Source organism: Chelonoidis abingdonii, chromosome 23 (genome assembly GCF_003597395.2).
Source record: "Chelonoidis abingdonii isolate Lonesome George chromosome 23, CheloAbing_2.0, whole genome shotgun sequence".
NCBI lineage: Eukaryota > Metazoa > Chordata > Testudines > Testudinidae > Chelonoidis > Chelonoidis abingdonii.
This window is the reverse complement of record NC_133791.1, coordinates 14,885,175-14,908,259: the sequence shown is the minus strand read 5'-3', so window position 1 is coordinate 14,908,259 and position 23,085 is coordinate 14,885,175. Positions and strand designations below refer to the sequence as shown.

Genomic DNA, 23,085 nt, shown 5'->3' with positions numbered 1-23,085 from the left:
ATAGAACATAAGCTCCATGAAAGAGATATGTCGGCCTTTACGTTTGTGCACTGCGGAGCACGCTGTTGGCTTTCAATAATTAAATGATAGTAAGGACACAAGCATGTGTCACCCTACAGCAGGATATGTTGCTAGGTGGAGAATCCAGTCACTCCTACCCTTTCTGTCCCACTGGGCTCTTTGCTTCAGTGCTTGTGAACAATGCTTGGGTTTGAAGGTAAAACTAGACTAGGTCCAACTGTTCGCACTTTCATTGCGCCAAGAGTGGGAGCACTTCTCTTGTCTCCACCAGGCATGCTGAACATGGAAACTATGGAGGAAGGACCTCCAAGGAAGAGAACCTGGTTAAGGTGACATGACAGAGTTCCCAGGACTTCTCTTGTGATGGCTAAAGGGTAAAAAGAGGGTGGTGCCTTTTGGAATGGGATGTGATCATTTGAGAGCATCCCCTTACTAGTCTCTTCACAACGTGGGTCGTATGGTGCCCCTGTTGTTATCTAAAGCTGTCCTTCTGGCATAAACACCCAGGTGGGACAGAAGAGCTAGTTATGCCACCTATTCTCCCTGGGGGTGAAGCCTTCCTGAGATCCACCTCCCTTGTGCTGGAACTGACTGAACTCCTCCAAGACAGGAGGGTGACGGAACCCAGGGAAAACTGGCCAATCATTTCCAGCCAATCAGCCACGTGAAGTGATTGAAGGGGGAGCTGCTTCCAGCTTTCTCACTCACGCTGACGGGTGACTAGTTCAGGTCGGTCGAATGCCTCTGAGTCACAACCCAGAGAAGAACATGGTTACACTCTTCCGTTTTATTCAGAAGCAGTAGAAAGCAAATCTGCACTGAAGCAAGAGCAAAGGAAATCAACATTTTTCTATGTTCATTTATGCACTTAGGCCCAATCCAAAGATTACTGAAGAGAATGGAGAGACTCCCCCTGGCTCACATCATAACTTAACCATGGCAGAGGACATGTACCAGTTCTTCCTAATATTTTAATCAAAAACATGACACATGTTGCTTTCTCCCTCAAAATAATTTCTCTTCTGATCCTATGTATCGTGATGCAGTTAAGGCACATCGGGTCTCTTATTTAAGAGCAGTTCCTTGGATTCTGCCTGACAGTAGCCTAGGGAGAGAGCAGCCAAGAACCACTTGATAGGAAGCAATTCCCAATCTCAGGTCAAGCACTTGATTGCTTAATAGTGTGGAAATGCTGAATTCATGAGAATAGGGGATGGCTTAATGGGCATTGCAAGGAGCCTTTGCTTAACACCTTGGCTTTCTCCCTGTGCACTTTATGTTGGAGTAGAAGCGATACTTCTTGTTGTAGCTCCTTAAGTTGCGCTTCATGCATAATGCAGCGGCCTTGTCACACTCGCAGATGTTCCTTTTACACCAGCTGCCTGGACCTGGGAAGACCAGGGAAGAAGCAAATTGCTTAGGTAGTGGGGCGCCAACTCCAGGAGCATCAGAGCTGGGTGAATTATTTGCAGCCAGCCACTGATTCATTATTTCCCAAAGAGTTCAGCATTGGGCTAATTCTACTCCCATCCAGACCAATGGCAAAGCTCCCATTGGCTTCAGTGAAGGCAGAGTTGTAGGCCAATGCTGAGTGCTTTTGAAAATCCCATCTCCACCCCATCCCCCTTCCTCTACAAGCACCATTTCTGCTTTAGAGGTTCATGGTTCCAGAGTAGCTGACAAGTTGTTCCTTCAAAACGTATTCCAACCCAGGGGCTGCTAACAAACCATTTGGTGTAACTGTTGGTGCCTGTCACCACTGTTCCTAATTCTCTTTTCTCACTAGCCATCGAAGTCACCTGGTGCTGTTTCCCCTCTCTGACAGAGAGTTCCAAAGCTATAGAAAGTTCTCAAGATGGCTTGTGAACACTTCCATTGTGAATGTTTGTGCAAAATCCTGGCACCCATGCATGCTCACAAGTAATTGTGGCACTTTCCTTTTCGGCACACAACCTTTTGAACAACACTTCAGCACAGGCAGATGTTTGCAGAATGCTGATAAAGGGGGTTGCATACACCATCAAGATGAATGTGTGCCTCTCTTTCTCTCTGCTGGTCTGAAATCCCAGTATAGATTACTTCTATCACTTCCATTTTATTTTCCTCTTATTTACCTTTAAAAAGAACAGGAGGACTTGTGGCACCTTAGAGACCAACAAATTTAATTGAGCAGAAGCTTTTGTGGGCTACAGCCCACTTCATCATATGCATAAAATGGAACATATAGTAAGGAGATATATATACACATACAGAGAACATGAAAAGGTGGGAGTTGCCCTACCAACTCTAAGAGGCTAATTAATTAAGACGAGCAATTATCAGCAGGAGAAAAAAACTTTTGTAGTGATAATGACAAAAAGGTGTGAGGATACTTAACACGGGGAAATAGATTCAATGTGCGTAATGGGTCAGCCATTCCCAGTCTCCATTCAAGCCTAAATTGATGGTATCTAGTTTGTATATTAATTCAAGTTCAGCAGTTTCTCCTTGGAGTCTGTTTTTGTCACCTTCTTGTCATTATCACTATGATAGTTTTTTTTCTCCTGCTGATAATTGCTCATCTTAATTAATTAGCCTCAGAGTTGGTAGGGCAACTCCCACCTTTTCATGTTCTCCGTATGTGTATATATATCTCCTTACTATAAGTTCCATACTATGCATCCGATGAAGTGGGCTGTAGCCCACAAAAGCTTATGCTCAAATAAATTTGTTTGTCTCTAAGAGTATGTCTACACTTCCCACCGGATAGCGATCGATCTATTGGGGATCGATTTATCGTGTGTAGTGTAGATGCGATAAATCGATCCCCGATCACTCTCCCGTTGACTGCTGAGCTCCAGCAGTGTGAGAGGTGGAAGCAAAGTTGACGGGGGAGCCACGGCCGTCGATCCAGGGCTGCAAGGATGCGAAGTAAGTCATTTTAATTCGATCTAAGATACGTCAACTTCAGCTACGCTATTCTCGTAGCTGAAGCTGCGTATCTTAGATTGATTCCCCCTCTCCCCCCCAGTGCAGACCAGGCCTAAGGTGTCACAAGTACTCCTGTTCTTTTTGCAGATACAGACTAACACAGCTGCTATTCTGAAACTAATTTACCTTTGGCTGTCTAGAGTAGGACTGTGTGTCCGATGTCCAGCTGGGGGAAGTTGGCCCAGCTGTACTGAACTCAAGGCTCTCCAGCTGAGGTTCTGACCCCACAGATTTTAAGACAGTGGCACAGCAAAGCAATGAGCTGATTTGGGAGCAGAGACAAAGGAAGTGCCTGTCTTTCTATGGGCCTGGCTACTCACCGCATGTTATGACTCCTCTGCTGTAAGTGTAACGGTATTTGTCAGTTTTGACATGACATCGCTGAGCCATCAACTCTGAGTAGCAGCAGTCGTGATGCAGGCAACACCTGTAGGTAGAATCAGGTTGAAGCTGATACACAGCATAGTATGTGGGAAACACAAAACAACCCACTCCCCAACCATCCCTCCCCTCAATCGGTTTCTAAGTTACATGAAACAAGCAGATCCTGCAGCTTCACGGCTAAGCAGAGTTAAGCAGTTAGCAAAACTTACTCATACAAATAGTCTCACTGAAGTCAATGGATTTTATTCTCCTCTCACTCTAAACCTTCTGATATCATGGTTCTTTGCTTTTCTTATTACTGTACTTTCTCTGCTCCCTCTACTGGCCGTTTTTCTGTTTTCCCACACATTCTTTCTGGGCTTGCTGTGAGAGCCTTTTCTTCTGCACCTCCTGGCGTCTGGAACAGATTTTGTGTCCCTCTGCAGTTCTGTTCTCAGGGCCTGGTCCACAGCTCCTGTAGATCAGTGTAGCTCCAGGGAATTACTTTCATTTATGTCAACTGGGGATCTGGACCTCAGTCGTCTTTCAAAACTCCTGTGAGCACATATCAGGCTACATGCCTCCTAAAGTAACTCAATTAACTTCAGTGGAGTTACAATAAGGATGAATTCGAACCCATCTTTTCTCCCTGGCTTAACTCTTTTTCCTTTCTCCTTCTGCTATTGCTTTCTATTTCCTGTACCCGTGTTTCACTCTGCAAAGTCTATGGGTAGGGCCCTCAAATTCATGGTCCATTTTGGTCAATTTCACAGTCATAGGATTTTAAAAATTGTAAATTTCATGATTTCAGCTATTTAAATCTGAAATGTCACAGTGTTGTAATTGTGGGGATCCTGACCCAAAAAGGAGTTGTGTGGGGAGGTGTTGCAGGGTTATTGTAGGAAGAGTTGTGGTATTGCTACCCTTACTTCTGCACTGCTGCTGGCAGCAGCGCTGCCTTCAGAGCTTGGCGCCTGGACAACAGCCACCTCTCTCCAGCCACCCAGCTCTGAAGGCAGCACAGAAGTAAGAATGGCAATACCGCAACCCCCCTAAAATAACTTTGTGACCCCCCCTGCAATTCCCTTTTTGGTCAGGACCCCCAATCTGAAACATGCTGGTCTCCTCCATGAAATCTGTATAGTACAGGGTAAAAGCCCACAAGACCAGATTTCATGGTCCAAGACGTGTTTTTCACAGCCACGAATTTGGTAGGGTCCTACCTATTGGGATGCAGCTGGGATGTAGCAGACACTCAGCAAGCTCAAGTTGTTTGGTATCTCGAGGAAGGATTATAGAACTGTAATTCACCAGTGGTGCCTGCATTTTTAGAATACTGCTGTAATCGGTAACTACTGTACCAATCAGTTGCATCCTTAGGCATTCCTTTGCCCCCCACACCGCAGTGGCATCCATAGAAGGTATAATTCGGTAGAGCACTTTTCCCGGTTGCTTGTTTGATCATCTTGCGAAACTCAAAGAGACTCCCATGCACCATGAATTCACCTGCAAAAAAACAGCAGAGGGTTACATCACAGTTCAGGGCCTCTGCACCTGTATTCCCCCCCTGTGGTCCAGCAAGGACACCCAGTCTCTTGGGCAGAGATGTGTCTCTCTCTCCATCCTGACCAGGGTATTTCCAGGCAGCTTACATGGTGCTATCCCACAGCAAGACAGACAGCCTAATGGCCAGCACCAGTCCTTTGCTTTCTCATCAGAGACTAGGAACACTGTGACTGCCCACAGTGGTAAGTTATGACATAGAGCTTTCTAAGCAATCACATTTAACTCTTAAGGTACAAATAATTATAGAGAAAACATATTAAAAAGCCATAAAAGAACCTACACACATGCTGATCAGCTTACCAGGGATCACCCTCCCACCCCCCATTCCAAAGGGTCTGGCTGGCCATTAGCTCTTTGAACCCCACACAGGGTTTTTCCCCTTGTGGTCACTGGTTCATCATAGCCTCAGCTCTGACTGACACATTTCTGTGTGAATGAGGTACTTCTTTATACCATTTTTGGGTCTTTTGATCTGTCTTCGTGTAGCTGGTGACCAGTAGCCAAAAAGTCCTCTCATGCAAAGCTTTGAAAGGCTGAGTTTTTGTATACCTAGAGTTTTTGCATCACCCTCCTCCTAGAGATTTCCTGGGAAACATACTTGTCGTTCTTGTCTTTTCCCATTGTTTCAAACAGTCCTTTGAAGCGAACAGTTCCCATTGTTTGCCTGGGTCCTGTCTTCTCTTTAAAAGAAGTTACATACACTCCCCTAACAGTACCTGAACAGTTCATTTTTTACATAATGAGCTTCTAAGATACTTAAACGTCATTCAGTGAAGTCTGTCCAGGATTTTGTCATAGCTGTCACAGGTCACCTTACACGTTAGAGGAGACATTTCCTATAGGAAATAGCACTGATTCTCCACATGGTGAGATACCAATCAATAGAATTACATGAAAGATAATTCTGGCCCAGTGTGTACATTAGAAGGCTTAGCCTTCTGTGTCGACATTTTCCCAGAGGTATTTGTATTGGTGATCATTCCTATCACAGTCAATGACTCTGGCTGGGAATGACCCTGTGCTCTCAAGCAGCCCTGGCAGTGACATGATGGTTACCGAGCCAGTGTCATGGTAAGTAACGGGTTACCCTCATGTGACAATCAGGGTCCAGACACCTCCAGGGGAGAACAAGGCCCCCAAAGAATAAGCAATTGAATCAACTGGTGGTGTACACTATTGTGTATAGAAATGCATCAAGTATGGTCTTTTAAGAAAGCTTTTAATTACTCCTGAGGGCATTCTGCACCAAAACATGAATAATTCTGCACACAATATTTTAAAATTCTGCAGATTTTGTCAAATAAATGTGGAGGTTCCACCATGGCAGTGGGGAGCACAGGCCACTGACTGCACAGAGGCGGGAGATCACTGCGCAGCTTCCCGCCCCGGGACATGGACTCAGCAGTGAGGCTGCACCCAATCCTGACACAGCGCAAGGACCGGGCCTGCTCCAGAAACACTCCAGGGCCCTGCCCTTCCATGCCAGGTGCACCAGGTGTGGGCAGGCAGGCTCAGCAAGGTAGGATCCAAGTGTGGAGGGGCTCAGTGTGGGGTGATCCAGGTGTGGGTTGAGAGGGCTCAGTGTGTGGCAATCCGGGTGCAGGCAACTCAGTGGGGGATCTGGGCATGGGGGTAGATTTGGATGCACAGGGGTTTGTTGGGGGGTTCTGGGTGCAACAGTAATGGGACTCTGCAGAGGGGGTTCAGGTGAAGGTGTTTGGGGTTCAGCAAGGGAGAGTCTGGGTGTGGGGGGGATAGAGCTCATAAGGTGGGTCTGGGGGAGTGGGGCTCAGGGATCCAGGTGCAGAAGATTGGGGCTTGGTAGGGTGGGGATCCAGGTGGCTTGTTGGGGTGGTTCAGAGGGAGTGGGGCTCATGGGGGGGGCAGGTTCTGGGTGCGGGTGAGGTCAGGGTTGGTGGGAAGGTCTGGGTATGAGGAGGTCTGGATGCCTGAGGGCTGGGTGGATGGGGGAGCAGCTCCCTGTACAGTGATCCCTCCCCCTGCAGCTGAGGAGTGATGGGTGCAGGAAGTGCTGGGGAGGCGGGTGTTTGCAGAGCTTCCTACAGACAGAGGTGAAATCCGGGGGGTGGGTCTGACACGGCTCCAGATGCTGTTCAAGGGAAGAGAAAGTCCCATCCTCCCCAGCCCAGCCGGGTCTAGCAGCTGATCCCAGTGCAGGGTAGGAGCCATCAGCCAGGTCTTCCCCAGTCCCTCCCCCTGCCCCACAGTGATTTACCCTTCTGCTGGCTGCCCTGGGCACCCGAAATATACTGCTGGGGAGGGTTGCATGACCACTCTTGTGGCTTCCCTTTGCTTCCCCATCAGAAAGTCATTTTTCTTCAGGGAAGCCAAGAAATCTGCAGGGGACAAATTCTGTGCATGTGCAGTGGTGCACAATTTCCCAAGAAGGAGTTAAATTGTAATGCTTTGACCTTCAGGGTCATTAGGAGATGTGGACCTGGGTTATGGTTATGAAGGAACACATGCACATATGTGTAGAAAGTTATCATTGTAACCATGGAGCAACTCCAGCATCACCTCACAGCAGGGTACTTCCCAAGCCAATTGTTCACACAACGCCAGCTCTAAGCAGTCAGCATTGTACAACCCAGGAGAAAAGACAAACGATGGGCCATTCATGTTAACAGGAAAACATTAAGACATCCTGTCTAGAATTTCCATACCTAAATAACCATGAGGCACAATGCTAGGAGAAAGAAAGGAAAAAAAGCCTTTTAAGGAAGAGGCTTGAAACTGCAGTTTTCATACAGAAACTGAGGGCCAATCTCTAACAGGAAGCCCTCCGTGAAATGCTGGATCCCCTCTATAAAAGGAGGCACACTGGGAGACCGTTCAGAGGCAATAGGTAACAGATTAGACTTAATCTAACGTAAAGTGCAACAACGGAAGGTGTTTCTTCAGGTTTATTTTCTGTGTAATTTTTGGTGTTGCTTTTCTTCACTAGCTCATCTTCAAAGCTGTGATTTTTTTTCCCTATTAAAATCAACTTTTGGTTTTTATTTTGTACCCCAAGCAGGTCTCTGGGGGTGCAAACTGCGTGGAGCATGGGTGCCAAAATGAGCTGAGAACCGGGGGCTGTTTTCACACCTTCGGGGTGATGAACCAGAAGGCACCCAAGTTACAAGGCAGGTGGTGACAGAACCTCTTACTGGTGTGGGGGATCTCCAAAACACCCCATTCCAATCCTGAACAGCAGCTGAGAAAAGCGTAGCATGGAGCTGGAGGGGGGTGGGTGCATGCGACAGAAGATGTAGACACCTTCATAGCCCACTCAGTCCTAGGTTGGCTGCAGACAAGGATGGTTCCCACAGCAGCTCTAACAAGGGTCTGCAATGGACAGTCAGCAAGCTGGAAGCATGCATCCCCTTGGGCTATGCCCCCTATACAAGCACTTGGCAGGGATAAGCCATTGGATCTGCAACACTAGCTCTATGCCTCCAGAGGAGTCTCTAACTGTGTGGCAGTCCTCACCTAGCTGGCTGTACCAGCAGCGTTGGGCAACACAGAAGCCGACCCTCAGGTTCTACTCTCACACTAGTTCTATACCGGGACAACTGCACTGACTTCAGTGGGTTACACAGAATCTACTCCAATGTCAACAAGACTAGAATCAGGCCCAGCATAATTAGCACATATTAGAGGGTTTGCAAAATTACTGCACTTACTGCAGGAGAACAGCACAGCCAATGCCAAGAGAAGCCTCATCTTTCTCTAGCCAGGACCTGGAAGGAAAAACAAATCCACCCTGATCGTCTATTCGAGGGGCTTTCTAGCAGGCTTTAGAAAACAGATACTCTGTATGGCCCAATGGAATGCTTTGTGAGGCATATGGCCCAGTGCTGGAACGCTTTGTCAGGCAAACTTCCACTGAGCTGAATGGGCCTTTTACTGGAATATGGGACTTGCAGTTAACAAAAGAAAGGGAAGGAGGTGTAAGCAGGGTCTGAATGAACTCCCCTGACAGCTAGCTGGGAGGTGGAGAGACATCAGGAGCAAACTGTATTTACATGAACACACCCACTCTACTTAGATATCCAGCAAATAGATGTTGCTTAAAGTGATCAACTTTGGCTGGTGTTGCATTACAAATCACTTGAGTACTGAATGCAGGGGTAGTGAAATGCTGTTATCAACGTTGTTGTCTTTATTGTATGAATAAAGGGGAGCAGAACTGTGCTTAACCTGTCCCAAATGAGGGGGTCACCCTTGGCTGAAAGGACCTCGTTAAGCCAGGGTCTCCAGTGCCAGACCCCTGTGGAAGTAAGAGAGGAGGGGAGGGGACAGGTGTCCCAGACAGGAGGTGTGGATGAATCCCCAGTCTGGCTTAACCTGTTTCTTCCCACTGTTGTTCAAAGATAGTACAAAATAGGCTCCATTGGGAGCCTTTGTTATTTTAAGTACTTAAATAAGAGCTGATGTCACCTGTGGTAGGACAGTTTTTGCCCAGCCAGCTAAAAGCTGAAAATCACTAAGAGCTGACAATCAGTAAGAGACTGACCAGCAGAGAGGCAGGTGGCAGCAGAAGGTAACTGGTAGTTGGCCGGTGGGAGCAGAATGAGTGGCTGGCGGGGCAGCCAGCCAGAGCAAGTGCTCAGATGGGGGAGCAAACAAGGTGTGTTCTTTCCCAGGTGGGAGATGAACTCACAGCCGAACCCTGTGGCCTCACTGACCAAGGACAACCTCCGTGAGTGGGTGTGGTGTGGTGATGGAGCAGAAGGAGGCACAGAGAAGTAACTTTTGGTTGTAGAACTCAAGAACATGAGGCAGAAGACTGCCCCATGCACTCTGGGGTAGGCATCCTGCTCACAGTTTTAGGATTATGAATCCTGCTTGTGCCATTTTCCCCAGTTAATGTTGGCTGACCTCCCTCCTTTCATTAAAAGTTTCTTTTCTACACTCAGACTCTGTGCTTGTGAATGGGGAAGGATTGCTGCTCAAAGGCACCCAGGGGTGGTGTGTAATTTTCCCAGGTTACTGGGTGGGGGATCAAGCCGGTTCTGTGTTGTATTCCTGAACAGGAAACCATAGATATTGAACCCGGCCCTGGCAGAAGGGTTACACAGGTTTTATCAATGGTTCCACTGCTGGGTGTGAGGCCCCCTGTTAACGGGGGTGGAGGCCCTTTGAAAACATAGATACAGTCTAAAATACACAAGGACTAAGCAACTGTAATTAGCCAGTTACCCATGCTGAGTTTCTCATGAATTTGCAGTGAAATCAGTACTCACTGGGAGTAAAATATATATGCTCATATGATAGAAGTCACATGGCCTTTATAGCGTTCAAATGAATGAATCTAATACAGGGGGCCATATCCTTAGCTGGTGTAGATCAGTGCAATTATACTGAAGTCAATGGAGCAATGCTGATTGACACCATCTGAGGATCTGGCTCAGGGAGTTAAAATATAACAAAAAGATCAAATCACAATAAAGCTAGGATGAAACTTCTTAGTGACACACAACTACACAATGGATCAAGGCCCAGACACTCACCCCATTGAAATTAGTGGCAAAACTTCCCTTGAATTTAATGGGTTCAAGACATGCCAGAGGTGCTGGAACTAGGGGTGCTGGGGATGCAGCCGCATTCCGTGGCTTGAAGTGGTTTCCATCATATATAGGGTTTACAGTTTGGTTCAGTGGTTCGCAGCCCCCACACTATACAAATTGTTCTAGTGCCCCTGAATGGCACCATCTAACTAAGCTATTTACAAACTTTGTAACTCATACATTTAACCTAGAATATGGCAAATGGCCACTTGACTGAAAAGAAACATACATATAAAAGTCCTTGTTACTTGTCAAATGGAGGCACTGTAGGTGAACTCTCCAGGTCATTGGTGGCCTGTTTTAACGTGAGGTAGTATTCACAGATTTTAACACAAGAAGGGAGCACTATGATAATCTAGCCTGATCTCCTTCACACTGCAGGCCAGTGGACCTCAGTCAGTAGTATTGTAAGGCTTGTTCTACTAACACTGCTGTCTTAAAAATACTATTAACTCTGCCTTTTATGTATGACAAGTTGTAGTTTGTTACCTGTACAGAAAGTCCTCAGCAGCCAGCCTATGGATCCAGTGTACTTCTCCAAGAGTTGTTGGCTATGGGGAAGCAGACTGCATCCGACGAAGCAGGTATTCACCCACGAAAGCTCATGCTCCAAAACGTCTGTTACTCTATAAGGTGCCACAGGACTCTTTGCTCCTTTTACAGATCCAGACTAACATGGCTACCCCTCTGATATGGGAAGCAGACTGATGATTAGGCTTATTTATTCCATTCTGATGTGGGGGGTCCATGTTTGGACATACTCTCTGGACTGTAATTTGATTGGTCAGCATTGGTTTTTTGAAAATGGGACCAATCAGAGTAGAGGTGGTGCTGCCTTTGCATATTCCAACAGAGAAAACAGGGCCTTGCATTGGCAATGTCACAGTTATAACTGCATATGGTTACTGTGGCTTTAGTACCAGAGCTGATAGATGTCTCAAGACTCTTACACTTAAAGTCTAAGTTCTGCTTTCACAATTTCAAGGGGTTAGGCAACTGATGTACAGCTGCCCCGAACTCCCTTGTTTTGCCATACATGGCTCTGTGGTCTTGTAACCTCTTGGATTGACTTTGCACAACCCCAAGTTCCTTCTCAGGTTAAAGTTTCCCAGCCAACAGCTTTATTGCCGTTCAGTAACATCCATTTGAAATTCTCTGGTCTTAACAAAGCATTTCTCCACATCCTCTGATGTGTTTCATGAGGGTCTTTAGTTCCAGAACATCTCTATATAATGCTGTGTTAAATAGCTCACCTTAGCTCTCCCCAGCAGTCTTATGTCACTGCTCTGGTTAAATCACATCTCTCGGAAGGGAATCTCTTCTTTCACAAATCTCTGGGAGTTTGTGCTTGCTCCTCTTCAAAACTCACCTTCTGTGAAGCACAGAGCAAACAGAAGCTGCTTTTCTAGTCAGAGTTCATCAAAGCCATACTTCAAAAGTGTCGTCAAGACAACTCCCTGATTGAAATCAGGAGTATCTTCAAATAATTCTGTTGGTTTCATAATGAGTGGAGTGGGGGCAGAAAGAGGTGGGGCAGGAGTGGGGCCTTGGGGGAAGGGGTAGAAGGGGGGTAGGGCCTGGGGCTGAGCGGGAGGCTTGGGGGGTCCTTGAAAATTTTTAAATCAAAATGAGGGTCATCAGGTTGCTAAAGTTTGAGAACTGCTGAGCTAAATAAAATATTGCAAGAATAAGGACAGTGAAGACGATCAGTAATTCTCACCTGCACTGGGCTTGGGAACGTCTCCACAGCTGGAGTAGCTTCTGGATTGCGTTGGTCACCCACTTACCTTTTATATCCTGATCTCCTGCTCTCCAGGAAACCTGTTACCACACACAGCTGAATTTCATAATACTCTGGATGGCTGGACAGTTATGCACTAGGGAGAGAATTCCCCTCTTTTCCAATGATCTGGTGGCAAACCCAGTCTCTCAAGTGAGTTATTATGCTACTCTTCCAGCTCACATGCTTTTTAATACTGAGCAACCTCTCCACCCCCTTCCAACCTCGCCTAACTCAAATACTCTAAATCTTTCAAGACCTGGCTAAAACAAAACTTCATGGTGGGGCAATATGCCTCTCTGGAAAAGTTTGTGATTTGTATTGAAACTAGGCATGAAACCATATGGCACCAGAGCAGCTAAGATTGGAAGTTTCAGCTAGGATGACACTGTCCAGCATTGCAAAAGGGGAACATATATGTAAATAAGAAAGCAACTAACGAAGTGACCTGATTTTACTGTTTTTACTGCAGTGGGATAAATTCTCCTACCATTTACATGTATGTAAATACAAAGTACTTCATCTAATTTACTCCAGATTTGCCCTGGTGTAACAGAGGACAATTTGGCACAAGTGTATCTCCATAGACTTGCAGAAACTTACTCCTGATTAATAACATAATTAAACCAGAGTAGAATTAAAGTCCCTCTCATTAAGTCTCTAATTCATGACATGGTTTACGGTGGATCATGTTGGCTATTCACAAGCAGTTCTTGAGATTTCTATCCTGTCAAAAGCAGTAACAAAATCATGAAATCATTCCATTCACCAATCCCAGTTCAGACACGTGATTGCTTGGTTTTTTTATTTCAATTTTTAAAAAAAATACAGCAAAAAATATTGCTACATATAAATGGGATCAAAGTTATAAAATGATCCAAGCAAAAATATTATGAAAATACATTAAATAGTCCATGCAAAATTGTATATCTATAAATGTGTGTATGTAATAAACAGACATAATAAAACAATCACATTTCATTGCTTATACCTTGTGCAAATATAGAGTACATTGATATGGCAGGTAAAGCATCCGTACAACTTTTTAACACCTGAGTTCCTCACCTCCACAGCGGCTCTTTCGATAGAAGCGATAACCTGTCTTGTAGCTGCTTACGTGTTTCTTCAAGCAGAGCACAAAGTCACTGTCACACCGGCAGCTCTCCCTTTTGCACCAGCTCCCCAAGCCTGCTGACAAACAGTAACAGGATGCGTGTTTGAGAGAAGGGCCTTGGGGAGAAGAAGAGAGGCTGGCAACGCTGGCTGCGGAGACCGTGATGGGGCCATATAAGAGTATGTCTACATTGTAATCCCAGGATGTGACATACCCAAGATAGCTTTAATCTAGCCAGTTGGGATCCTGAAAAAGTGAAACCATGGTAGTGTCATTTCAGCATAGGCCAACCCAAGAACTCTAATTACTTGCAGGGCAGCGTGCACTGAAGCGCACACTGCCGTGACTTCACTGTTATCACTACTGGAGCTAGCTAGATAACTGCTAGCTCGGGTATGTCTACGTGAGCTACAATCTCACCTTGTGATTGCAGTGGAGCCATACCCCAAGATAGCACATGCTGACACCTAGGAGCCGGTCTACAAATGTGAAATTCCATCATGTTGTAACTTGTGGCAGGACGGTACCGGATGCAGCATTAACCATGGTATAGTACTCACCATAGACAGGGACCGTCGGGTTTATCATCTCAATTACCTTGATTCCACAGGGGTGTGCTCTAACGCAATAGAATTTCCCAGTTAGACAAGTCCCCAGGGAGTAGCCCTCAGCCCAGCATCCTAGTTTAGTGGATTGAGACACATGCACAGGGATGTGACTGACAAAGCAGCAAACTATCATGACACGCAGAGGTAGCTCCACTTCCAGAACACGGGCAAGCCAGCTGTGTTCAAACCTTCAGCCAGCCAGCAGGTTTCCTCCACATTGTAAAAACCAAGTTCCGTCTCTAAATTGCCTGGCCTCTGGTTGTTACCGTAATACAAACACGCAATAATAAAATGGGTAACAGGACTCTCCTTTGATTGCATATTCTATTCTGGGGGTTAAGAAAGTGCCTAGCCTCGTAGCCTACTTGCCCTTTCCACATAAAGGAAGCCCATTAGACTGTCAGTGTTCTTCCCTCTTAAACTCAACCGTAGACTGCTCACGATCTATCAGTATTGATTACTTGTTGTTCCTAAGTGGCTCACTCGGAGGACTGAGCTTTAAGCACATTAGGGGATTCCTGCATGGCAAAGAAAACCCATGGCAGCAAGTCTTGGAGCCTGGATCTACAGCCTTGGGCTTGTGAGGCTTGCACTGTGGGCAGCACTAGAAGTAGCTGTGTAGATGTTCAGGCTCAGGCTGGAGCTTGGGCCCTGAAGCCTGGAATTGGGTTGGGTTTCAGAACCCAAGCCCAAACAGCTATTTTTAACATTGTAGTACAGGCCCAAGTCTGTAGTCTCAGGCCCTGGGACTCACAGTGCAGACATACCCAAAGGGAATAGCATCTGTTCTAGTCATTAATCCCTTGTGCAAGTTCCCATCTCTGATAGTGATTCAGTAAAGTTACTGAGTCAGATTCAGGGGAGTGTATAAGTTATACAATAAGTAAGTGGGCATGAATCTAAACGAGTGTCAGGGAATCCCAGATGGCATTACACTAGCTTATGCGTCTTCTAAACAAAACGGAGCATCATTCACCGCTACATCACTCCAATTTTATTCCAGTTCCAATGAGACTCCCTTCTGAATTCATCCCATTGATTTCTCCTCTCTCCACCCTTCTCGCAGTGGGAAGCAAATGAAATTTCTATTGGTTTTCCCCCCTTCTTCCTCTTTTCTGTTGTTGGGATTTAAGTGTTTGCTTGATTTGGGGCCTGCATCCTGAGGTTCAGCCAGCCAGTGACTCTGGCTCTCTTGTCCTGTTCTTTATTTATAAGAACAAAAATCCTAGTGGACTGGGCTTGGGATACAGATTTTAAAAGCCAAGTAGAAAAGCAATTTGCTGATTTAGGAGAAGAAACAAAACCGAATCACCATCTTTTTGTCCAGGAGCCAACTCACCGCAGTATATCCTTCCACTCAGGTAGGAGTAGCTGTAGGTGTTCAATTTGGCATTACATCCATGACCCTTGAGCCTATGATAGCAGCAGTCATGCAACTGACAGCACCTTGGGGAGAAGGAAGAACTCAGCAAAGAACACGTACACGTAGGTTTAAAACAAGAGCAAAAAAAAAAAAAATCCCCTTTGACACTGTCAGGGAAAAGTGATCCCCCACCCCCTCAAGGACTAAGGCCTTTTAGCAAAGCTATGAAATTTTAGAGCTTCAGCTAGGCTTGCTTTTCCGTACAAAGGGCATGCGGGAGCAGAAAGATGTGGTCAAGGCCCTAAAAAAGAGGAACTGAAATTGGGAAAAGGGGGGAATCAGGAGGTAAAACAGAAAGCCCAGGGACATGCCAAATTGCAACAGCTGTCGTTGCATAGCCAGACCGCAAGAAAAAGGGTGTTAGAACAGTCAAACCACGAACTTGACTAGAAATGGCAATAACAGTAAAAACCATAAATGGAAAGGTAATTGGTCAGCTTGCTTGTGATTAGCGTTGTATCCCAAATAAAGCAATTAAAATGTGTAACAAGCGTGCTACGTTTTGCGGTTTTAACCTTTATAAGCTTGGTAAGATTTGTAGAAAGCAGAGCAGTTTGCCTCTTGCGTGGTGCCATGCTGACTCTCTCTGCATATATGCTTGTATGAAATAAAGGACCTCAGGCTGTCTGATCCAAAATCAACCATGTGGTCAATTTCCCACAACAACACTTTTCCAGTGCACGTAAAAGAGAGAGACATGTTTTGACACTATGGGCCAGATTCTCTTCTTACACTGGAGTAAATCAGGAGTAATACCACTGACATTAACAGGTTTAGGCTCTCAATTTGTTTCCCATTTATCTACATGACATGTTGGGTGGAGGGGGTGGGGTGGAGGTAACTAAACTGAGCACCTGAGAGAAAGCACAGATATCAAGTTTGCTTTCTTTATTGTTCTTCAGACAGGCCACTGAGCAGATTTCAAGCTTTTTCTTTAAGCTCCAGCACAGGATGCTCTTGTGTTAGGAAGGCCTGATAGGAACAGCCAGTTGTCAGCTTAAGGGACTCTGACCTCAGCATGTAAAATAACTTTCAACAGGGGGAAAGGAGGGGGCAGTTATAGCCTGATTTTTCCTAATGCTCATGCCTTAATTCTTCATTCCCTGGTGGGGGATGAAAACGGTGCTCCATGCTCTATTCTCCCTCAATCCACCCAGGGTAGAAGCCCCATTGCTTGAGACATTTAAAACGACATGGGATAGTGTGGAAATAAATTTAAAATAGTGAACAGCTATGCACGGATTCTTAGAGTGAGCCCATGTGATCCAACAGGCCTTTTCCAGAGGTACATTTTTTAGGGGCTTTATTGTGCCATTCATCCTTAAAACAGAAATATCAGAAACCAATGAGAAGCACCTCTTAAAAAGCCCAGTGGAGTGGTATGGTTCTGATTCCTTAATTCTTCGATCCCAGAAGGGAAAAAATCCTGTTGCATTTAAGCCCAAGGGAAGGTGGTAGCCTTCCTCCTAACTCCAACACACGGGGACACCCCATTCTAGGAAATATGGGCAGGTAGATTCAGCTATCTTCCTTGGATGAGCTGATGGAAGAACCTCTCTTTATGAATCCTGCCTCCTTAATAACTCAAATCCACCTCTCTTTTGCAAATGCATTGGGTATAGACTGACATACTTCCAGCGACTTCAAGAGAGCCATGCCAGTTTACACAAACTGAGTACCTGGCCAACTGGCCTTACTTGATGGAGAATATCTTGGGTAAATACAGACTTGGGGTAAAATTTTCAGATGTGCTTAAATGATTCAGGAGCCTATGTTCTATTTTCAAAAGTGAGTTCGGCCCTGGGGCCAGATTTTCAAAAGTGAGTTCAGCCCTGAGGCCAGATTTTCTAAAGTATTTAGGTGCCTAAAGAAGCTGAGCCATTACACACATTGAATTTATTTCCTGTGTTAAGTATCCTCACACCTTCTGGTCAAACTATCTGAAATGGGCCATCTTGATTATCACTACAAATTTTTTTTTCTCTCCTGCTGATAATTGCTCATCGTAATTAATTAGCCTCTTAGAGTTGGTAGGGCAACTCTCACCTTTTTATGTTCTCTGTATGTGTATATATATCTCTCCTTACTATATGTTCCATTCTGTGCATCCGATGAAGTGGGCTGCAGCTTCTGCTCAAATAAATTTGTTACTCTATAAGGTGTCACAAGTACTCCTGTTCTTTTCAAAGAAGCAGATAGGCACTTCTGAAAATCCCACTAGCTACCTATGTGCTTAAATGCTATTGATTTTAAGGGGAGTTAGGCACCTAGGTGCTTGTGAAAATTCCACTAGGTGCACATCTGCAGGAACCTAAATGCCTTTGAAAATCTGGCCTTTAGGCCCTTTTGCAAGTGTTATCCCAACTGATGTTCCTGGCTCGCTTTTTAAGACAGCAACTTACTGATCAGTGCCATCCTTTGGCATCCCTTTACCGCCTGATCCGCAGTAGCAGCCGTATTTGGAATAATTCCATAAGGCATTTTTCCCAGTGACTTGCTTAATCATCTTTTGAAGCTCCCAGAGACTCCCCTGTGTCGTAACTGCGCCTGGAAAACAGCCAAAGGGTATCCAGCACTGGGAGAGGAGGTATTCCCAAAAAGAAATGACACTTATTCCTGTGCCTTTATGAAGCTGCTTTGTGAGCTCATCAGGCAGGGTGACCAGATGTCCCAATTTTATAGGACAGTCCCAGTGTTCGGAGCTTTGTCTTATATAGGTACCTATTGCCTCCCAGCCCCATCCCAATTTTTCTGGTCACCCAATCATCAGGACTGATTCTCCTCACATCTAAAACTGTTTTTAGATTCATATTACACAATTGGGCCCCACCTCTCTCTTCCTTATACCAGAGTCAACGTGGAGGACCTCCATTGTCTTCAATAGAATTCCACAATCGCTTAAGCAAGAGAGGAATCAAACCCCTTGCCTCTTTTCATCTCATTACACACGTGAGGGGTACAGTTATGTGGGCAGAAAGGCTGATGGGGAGAGATTTTACGTGACTGGATGTATCTCTCTAATATCTGTCACTAACACATATGTCAGCTCCCTCCATCACTCTCAGATGCAGCCCTTACTCATCACCTTCCCCTCCCCGTCCTTTACCAGCTCTAGCTGCTGGTCTGTACTGCACAAACTGTTTCCACGTCACGTGAAAGTTTATATTGGCTGCAACCCACATGCTTGGGTCTAGGTTGAAGACTAATAAGATGGTCAGTGGGCTCCTGACACTAGAACTCAAATTGCATTCTCTACTTTACAGCTATTCGTGATCATCCCAGAGACTAGCACTGCACAAGAATAGTCCTGTAAAGGGAGGCAAATCCCTATGCCCTGGGAGTAGTATGTTGGTATAGAATCATACAATATCAGAGTTAGAAGGGACCTCAGGAGGTATCTAGTCCAACCCCCTGCTCAAAGCAGGACCAATTCCCAACTGCATCATCCCAGCCAGACCTTTGTCAAGTCTGACCTTAAAAACCTCTAAGGAAGGAGATTTCACCACCTCGCTAGGGGTAACCCATTCCAGTGTTTCACCACCCTCCTAGTGAAAAAGTTTTTCCTAATATCCAACCTAAACCTCTCCCACTTCAACTTGAGACCATTCTCCTTGTTCTGCCATCTGCTACCCCTGAGAACAGTCTAGATCCATCCTCTTTGGAACCCCCTTTCAGGTAGTTGAATGCAGCTATCAAATCCCTAATCATTCTTCTCTTCTGCAGACTAAATAAGCCCAGTTCCCTCAGCCTCTCCTCATAAATCCATGTGCTCCATGGTAACAACTCTGTAATAAGAATGGGACATATGCAGAAGAGACTTGCAGGAACAATTCAGATCCTCAGGCCCGTACTGGAAATCCTAGCTGCAAAAGGTCTTATATATCATACCACTGAGTCATTAGAAGGCAAAAAGTGTATTAGCTGGCAGAGGGCACATATAGAAACACTAATGGAAGGGATGGATCCTGTGTTGGGGAAGACACTTACGGTAGTGCTGCTGCTCACATAGCAGTACCATTAATAAGGTGTGGGGCATGGGAAGGTGCGGCAAACTTTCTCAGGCCTTTCTCAGTTTCAGAAGAGCCCACCCACCCTATGTTCAGATGACCTCTGCATGGTTACGCAGCTACTGGCAGGGCCATAGTACAGCTGCTTTTAAGACATTGGGGTGGGGAAATCAAACTTCCTCCTCTTTCACTTTAAAACAATTGGACTTTTGGCATTTTTCCAAATTTCAGAATGGTTCAGGCTTTGAAAACATTCCAACCAGCTCTATAGGCAGCTTAAAAACCACCTCTTCCCCCCATTAGGGTAACAATAATGCAGAAGTTTCATTACTATTTTCCCTAATTTTGCTACAAATTTCAAAATTTGAAATGCATTGATCAACTCTACTTTCTCTCTCATCCTCCTAACATACAGGATTTTGCTGACACAGAGTTAATTCCGCTCACGGCAGCACCGACTTTTGCACTGACTTCTCCCACAATTGGTTGAGGCCACACCCCCATTTACTGACTTTGTAGATCTCTTGTGGATCTTCTCCATGGACCCAGTTGTGTGTTCCCTTGCTTGACATGGCAGCCAGACCCACGGATTTTGGCTTGTGGGTCAAATTCTCCCTGCATTTACACTGGTGCCATCCCATTGATATTAATGGCATTGTACTGATGCAACGGGAAAGAGAAGTAGCCCCAGATGTGCAGAATTTAGAGGCAGGTTTTGTAGCAAGTTTTCAGCCCGTAGGCCAAGCCAGTCCCTCTCCCCACCCCCATTAATTGGAAAAAGTTAGAGAATGAGTGGGCCTGGGTCAGATTCATTGGTTTAACGCTGCTATAATTCTACTGACATCAGTAGATTTACACCTGTAAGTGAAATCAGTGACTATATTGCACTTACCATAAGCAAAGAGCACAGCAAATACTAAGAGATTCTTCATCTTCATGCAGGGCCTGGAAGAAGAAACCCAATACACCCTGATCTTCCATTCAGAAAAAGAACTCAATGACACATATTAACACCCAGGTATGGGCAACCTGGATAAGTCATTGCCTCAAAAGCAGCTGAGGAGAGAGCAGAAGCAAGGTTTTCTGACTGTTTGAATTAATGGAGCATGAGATCCCTGGTCACAAGGAGCAGAGATTATACTGGGAAGTGGAGATTTAGCTTCAAAGCCTAAACCAGGATGGGTGAAATCCAACCGTGTGCAGCAGGACCCCAGGGGTATACCTACAGTGCAGCTGGGAGTGATCCTTCCAGCCTGGGTAGACAGGCTTGTGCTAGCATGCTAACAATATCAGTGCAGATGTTGCATTTTGGGCTCAAGCCCACCCAGCCACCTGTCCCTGAGCTTGAGGAGTTAGCCCAAGTCTCCACCAGAGCCTCACCATCCACACTGCTAGTCTTAAGCACGCAAACTCGCAAGTCTATCTGTGCTGGTGGGAGGCTTGGTCCTAGTGACAGTATAGGCACATTGCAGGAAGCTAATACGTCACTGAAGTCCTCTCTGGTCTTAAGTGGTGCATGGACATCTTGTGGGCTCTCTGCACAGGGCTGACTTTCATCCACTGATTTTAATATTGTGCAGCCTTTCTATATTCTCCCCCTTCCGGTCACTGTGCATGTATTGGCTGGTAGAAAGCCAACACTAGAGCAAAGAGACTGATGCCCCTTTAGGATTGTGACACAATTCCCCTCCTTCATGCACCTGGGCACTAGTGACTCCAGTGTGACTCTACTTGTGGCACGAGCAAGGACGTTCATTTCTGCTCTCAGTGTGAGGGATCCTATTTACTGCGGGGGACTTTTTACCATAAATGGTTTCTCTTCCTTTCTCCCACATGCAGCTTTTGTTTCATCCTGGGGCACAAAACAATTTGCAGATCTGAGGACTAGGAGAGTGAAGGCTCAGTCAGGGTCACAGGCTGCAAATGTTCAGAACAGACCCTGCCAGCGTAAAAGCATTGTCAGCTCCTCTATAGACAAAAGATCCCCAGCTGCACTGTATTGGTTTGTGGATCAAATGGGAGAAATTGAAAAGGAACGGGGAGGGCAAGAAAGCAATGGGAGATGGAGATGGGAGAGGAAAGCAAGGGACAGAGAGCACTGAAATGAAAGAGTGGGTGTGGGTCACCATCATCCAGATTTCACTCACTAAAACCATTCCTTGCACTGCAGGAGCCTCGGGCATTGGTGGATTTCAGGCCCTCCTGGTATCTGCCTTTGGCGCATAATAGTTTAATCTCATAAAAGCTGTTTTACTTTTGTCTAGTTCTAGTTGCTGGGCATGGTGTGGGGGAGGCTGCGTGGTGTTTAGTGGCCTCTGCTGTACAGGTCAGACTAGAGGAGCTGGTAGTTCTCTTCTGGACTGAAACTCTACAAGAGAAGCAGCCGGTATCCCATGATGACCTGGCACCTTGTACCCAGCTTTGCTTAAAGAACAATGCGGCACCGTGCCAAATGGCTCGCTATAGTGCAAAAATGCTTACCTGCAAATGAGGGATAGGACCTACTGCTCAGGAACAATGGGGGGTTCATCAGGGAGACTTCTTGCCCAAGCTCTCTCTCTTCTGCTCTGCCTTTGAGCAGGAAAAGGGCAATGTTCATATCTCACTTTCGCACCTTCCCCACTCTGTTGTTTGCAGCCAGGACCAGGGCCGGAAGGAGGGCAGTTGCCCAGGATGCAAAGCCATGGGGCCAGAAAAATGAGGAAGCATGCACCCCCCCTAGATTTCTGCCATCCATTTAGCACAGAGGTTTTTTAACTGTAGGGTATGTCCCCCTAAGAGAGGGTGCACCCGACGATCTGAAAACCATCATCTTCTGCCAGGAGCTGGTGGATTGGAAGCTGGTAGGAGCTGCCTGGCTCACTTGGGCACCTGGCCCTCCAAGCTGTGGGAGCTGGGGTGCTGTCTGTCTGCCTGACAGCCCTCCCTACCCTGCTCCCCAAGCCGGGCTGCCCCTGCACAACTGAGTGCTCCCCAAGCAGGGCGGGTGGCACAGCTCTGAGCTGTGCCCTGACCCGCTCTTGCCTCTCCCCCGAAGGAGCCTGGCACCAGCCAGCGATGCCCCCTGAAGCTGGCTTCTGCCCACAGAGCCCAGCCACCAGGAGAGGCTCCCCAAGGCGCTCACTCACTGCTGTCCTGGTGCTCCCGGCTCTGCTGCTCCTCAGCCCAGAAGAGACGTGTGGCGTAGTCACATGCCCCCTGACACCCTGCTAGTAATGCTCACTGTGGATCCCAAGGGCCCCAAATGGAGTCTCTGGGTACACACCTAGAAAGTGCATTCACTAGAATGGGAGCCCTGCTAACCTGTTAATCCCACACTTTTGTCCATTTCCATATGCTGGATACATCAGATCAGACGCATTCCTGGTGTAATCCCCTCTGAGCTTCAGACAGGCTGCATCAGGGATGGATCTCATTCAGTGCCAATAATGATTCACATGTTTCCCAATCTCCAACACAGCCTCTTGCACGTTTTAACTACTGGACACAATAATGATTAACGTATCAGTGACTGGTCTCTACTTACCTTTTCTGGGCTTGGCAAAATCTCTGTAGCTCAGGGTGACTTCTGATCTCAGATAGTGACAGACTGACTTTATACAGACAGTGTGTCCCTCCCCTTTGGGAACTCAGTGACCACATCTATGCTGATCTTCTTAA

General features: G+C 46.2%; 1 protein-coding gene across 1 annotated transcript in view; it reads right to left on the bottom strand.

Moving 5' to 3' along the window:
- Window positions 1–23,085, bottom strand: part of LOC116824344 (uncharacterized) — a 27,412-nt gene extending 4,327 nt beyond the window's left edge. Inside the window, 9 exon segments of the mRNA XM_032779546.2 lie at window positions 1,274–1,409; window positions 3,312–3,418; window positions 4,716–4,860; window positions 13,265–13,319; window positions 13,322–13,503; window positions 15,335–15,441; window positions 17,821–17,965; window positions 20,318–20,370; window positions 22,952–23,085. Coding sequence (XP_032635437.2) covers window positions 1,274–1,409; window positions 3,312–3,418; window positions 4,716–4,860; window positions 13,265–13,319; window positions 13,322–13,503; window positions 15,335–15,441; window positions 17,821–17,965; window positions 20,318–20,370; window positions 22,952–23,067 — 1,046 coding nt within the window. The 5' untranslated portion in view covers window positions 23,068–23,085.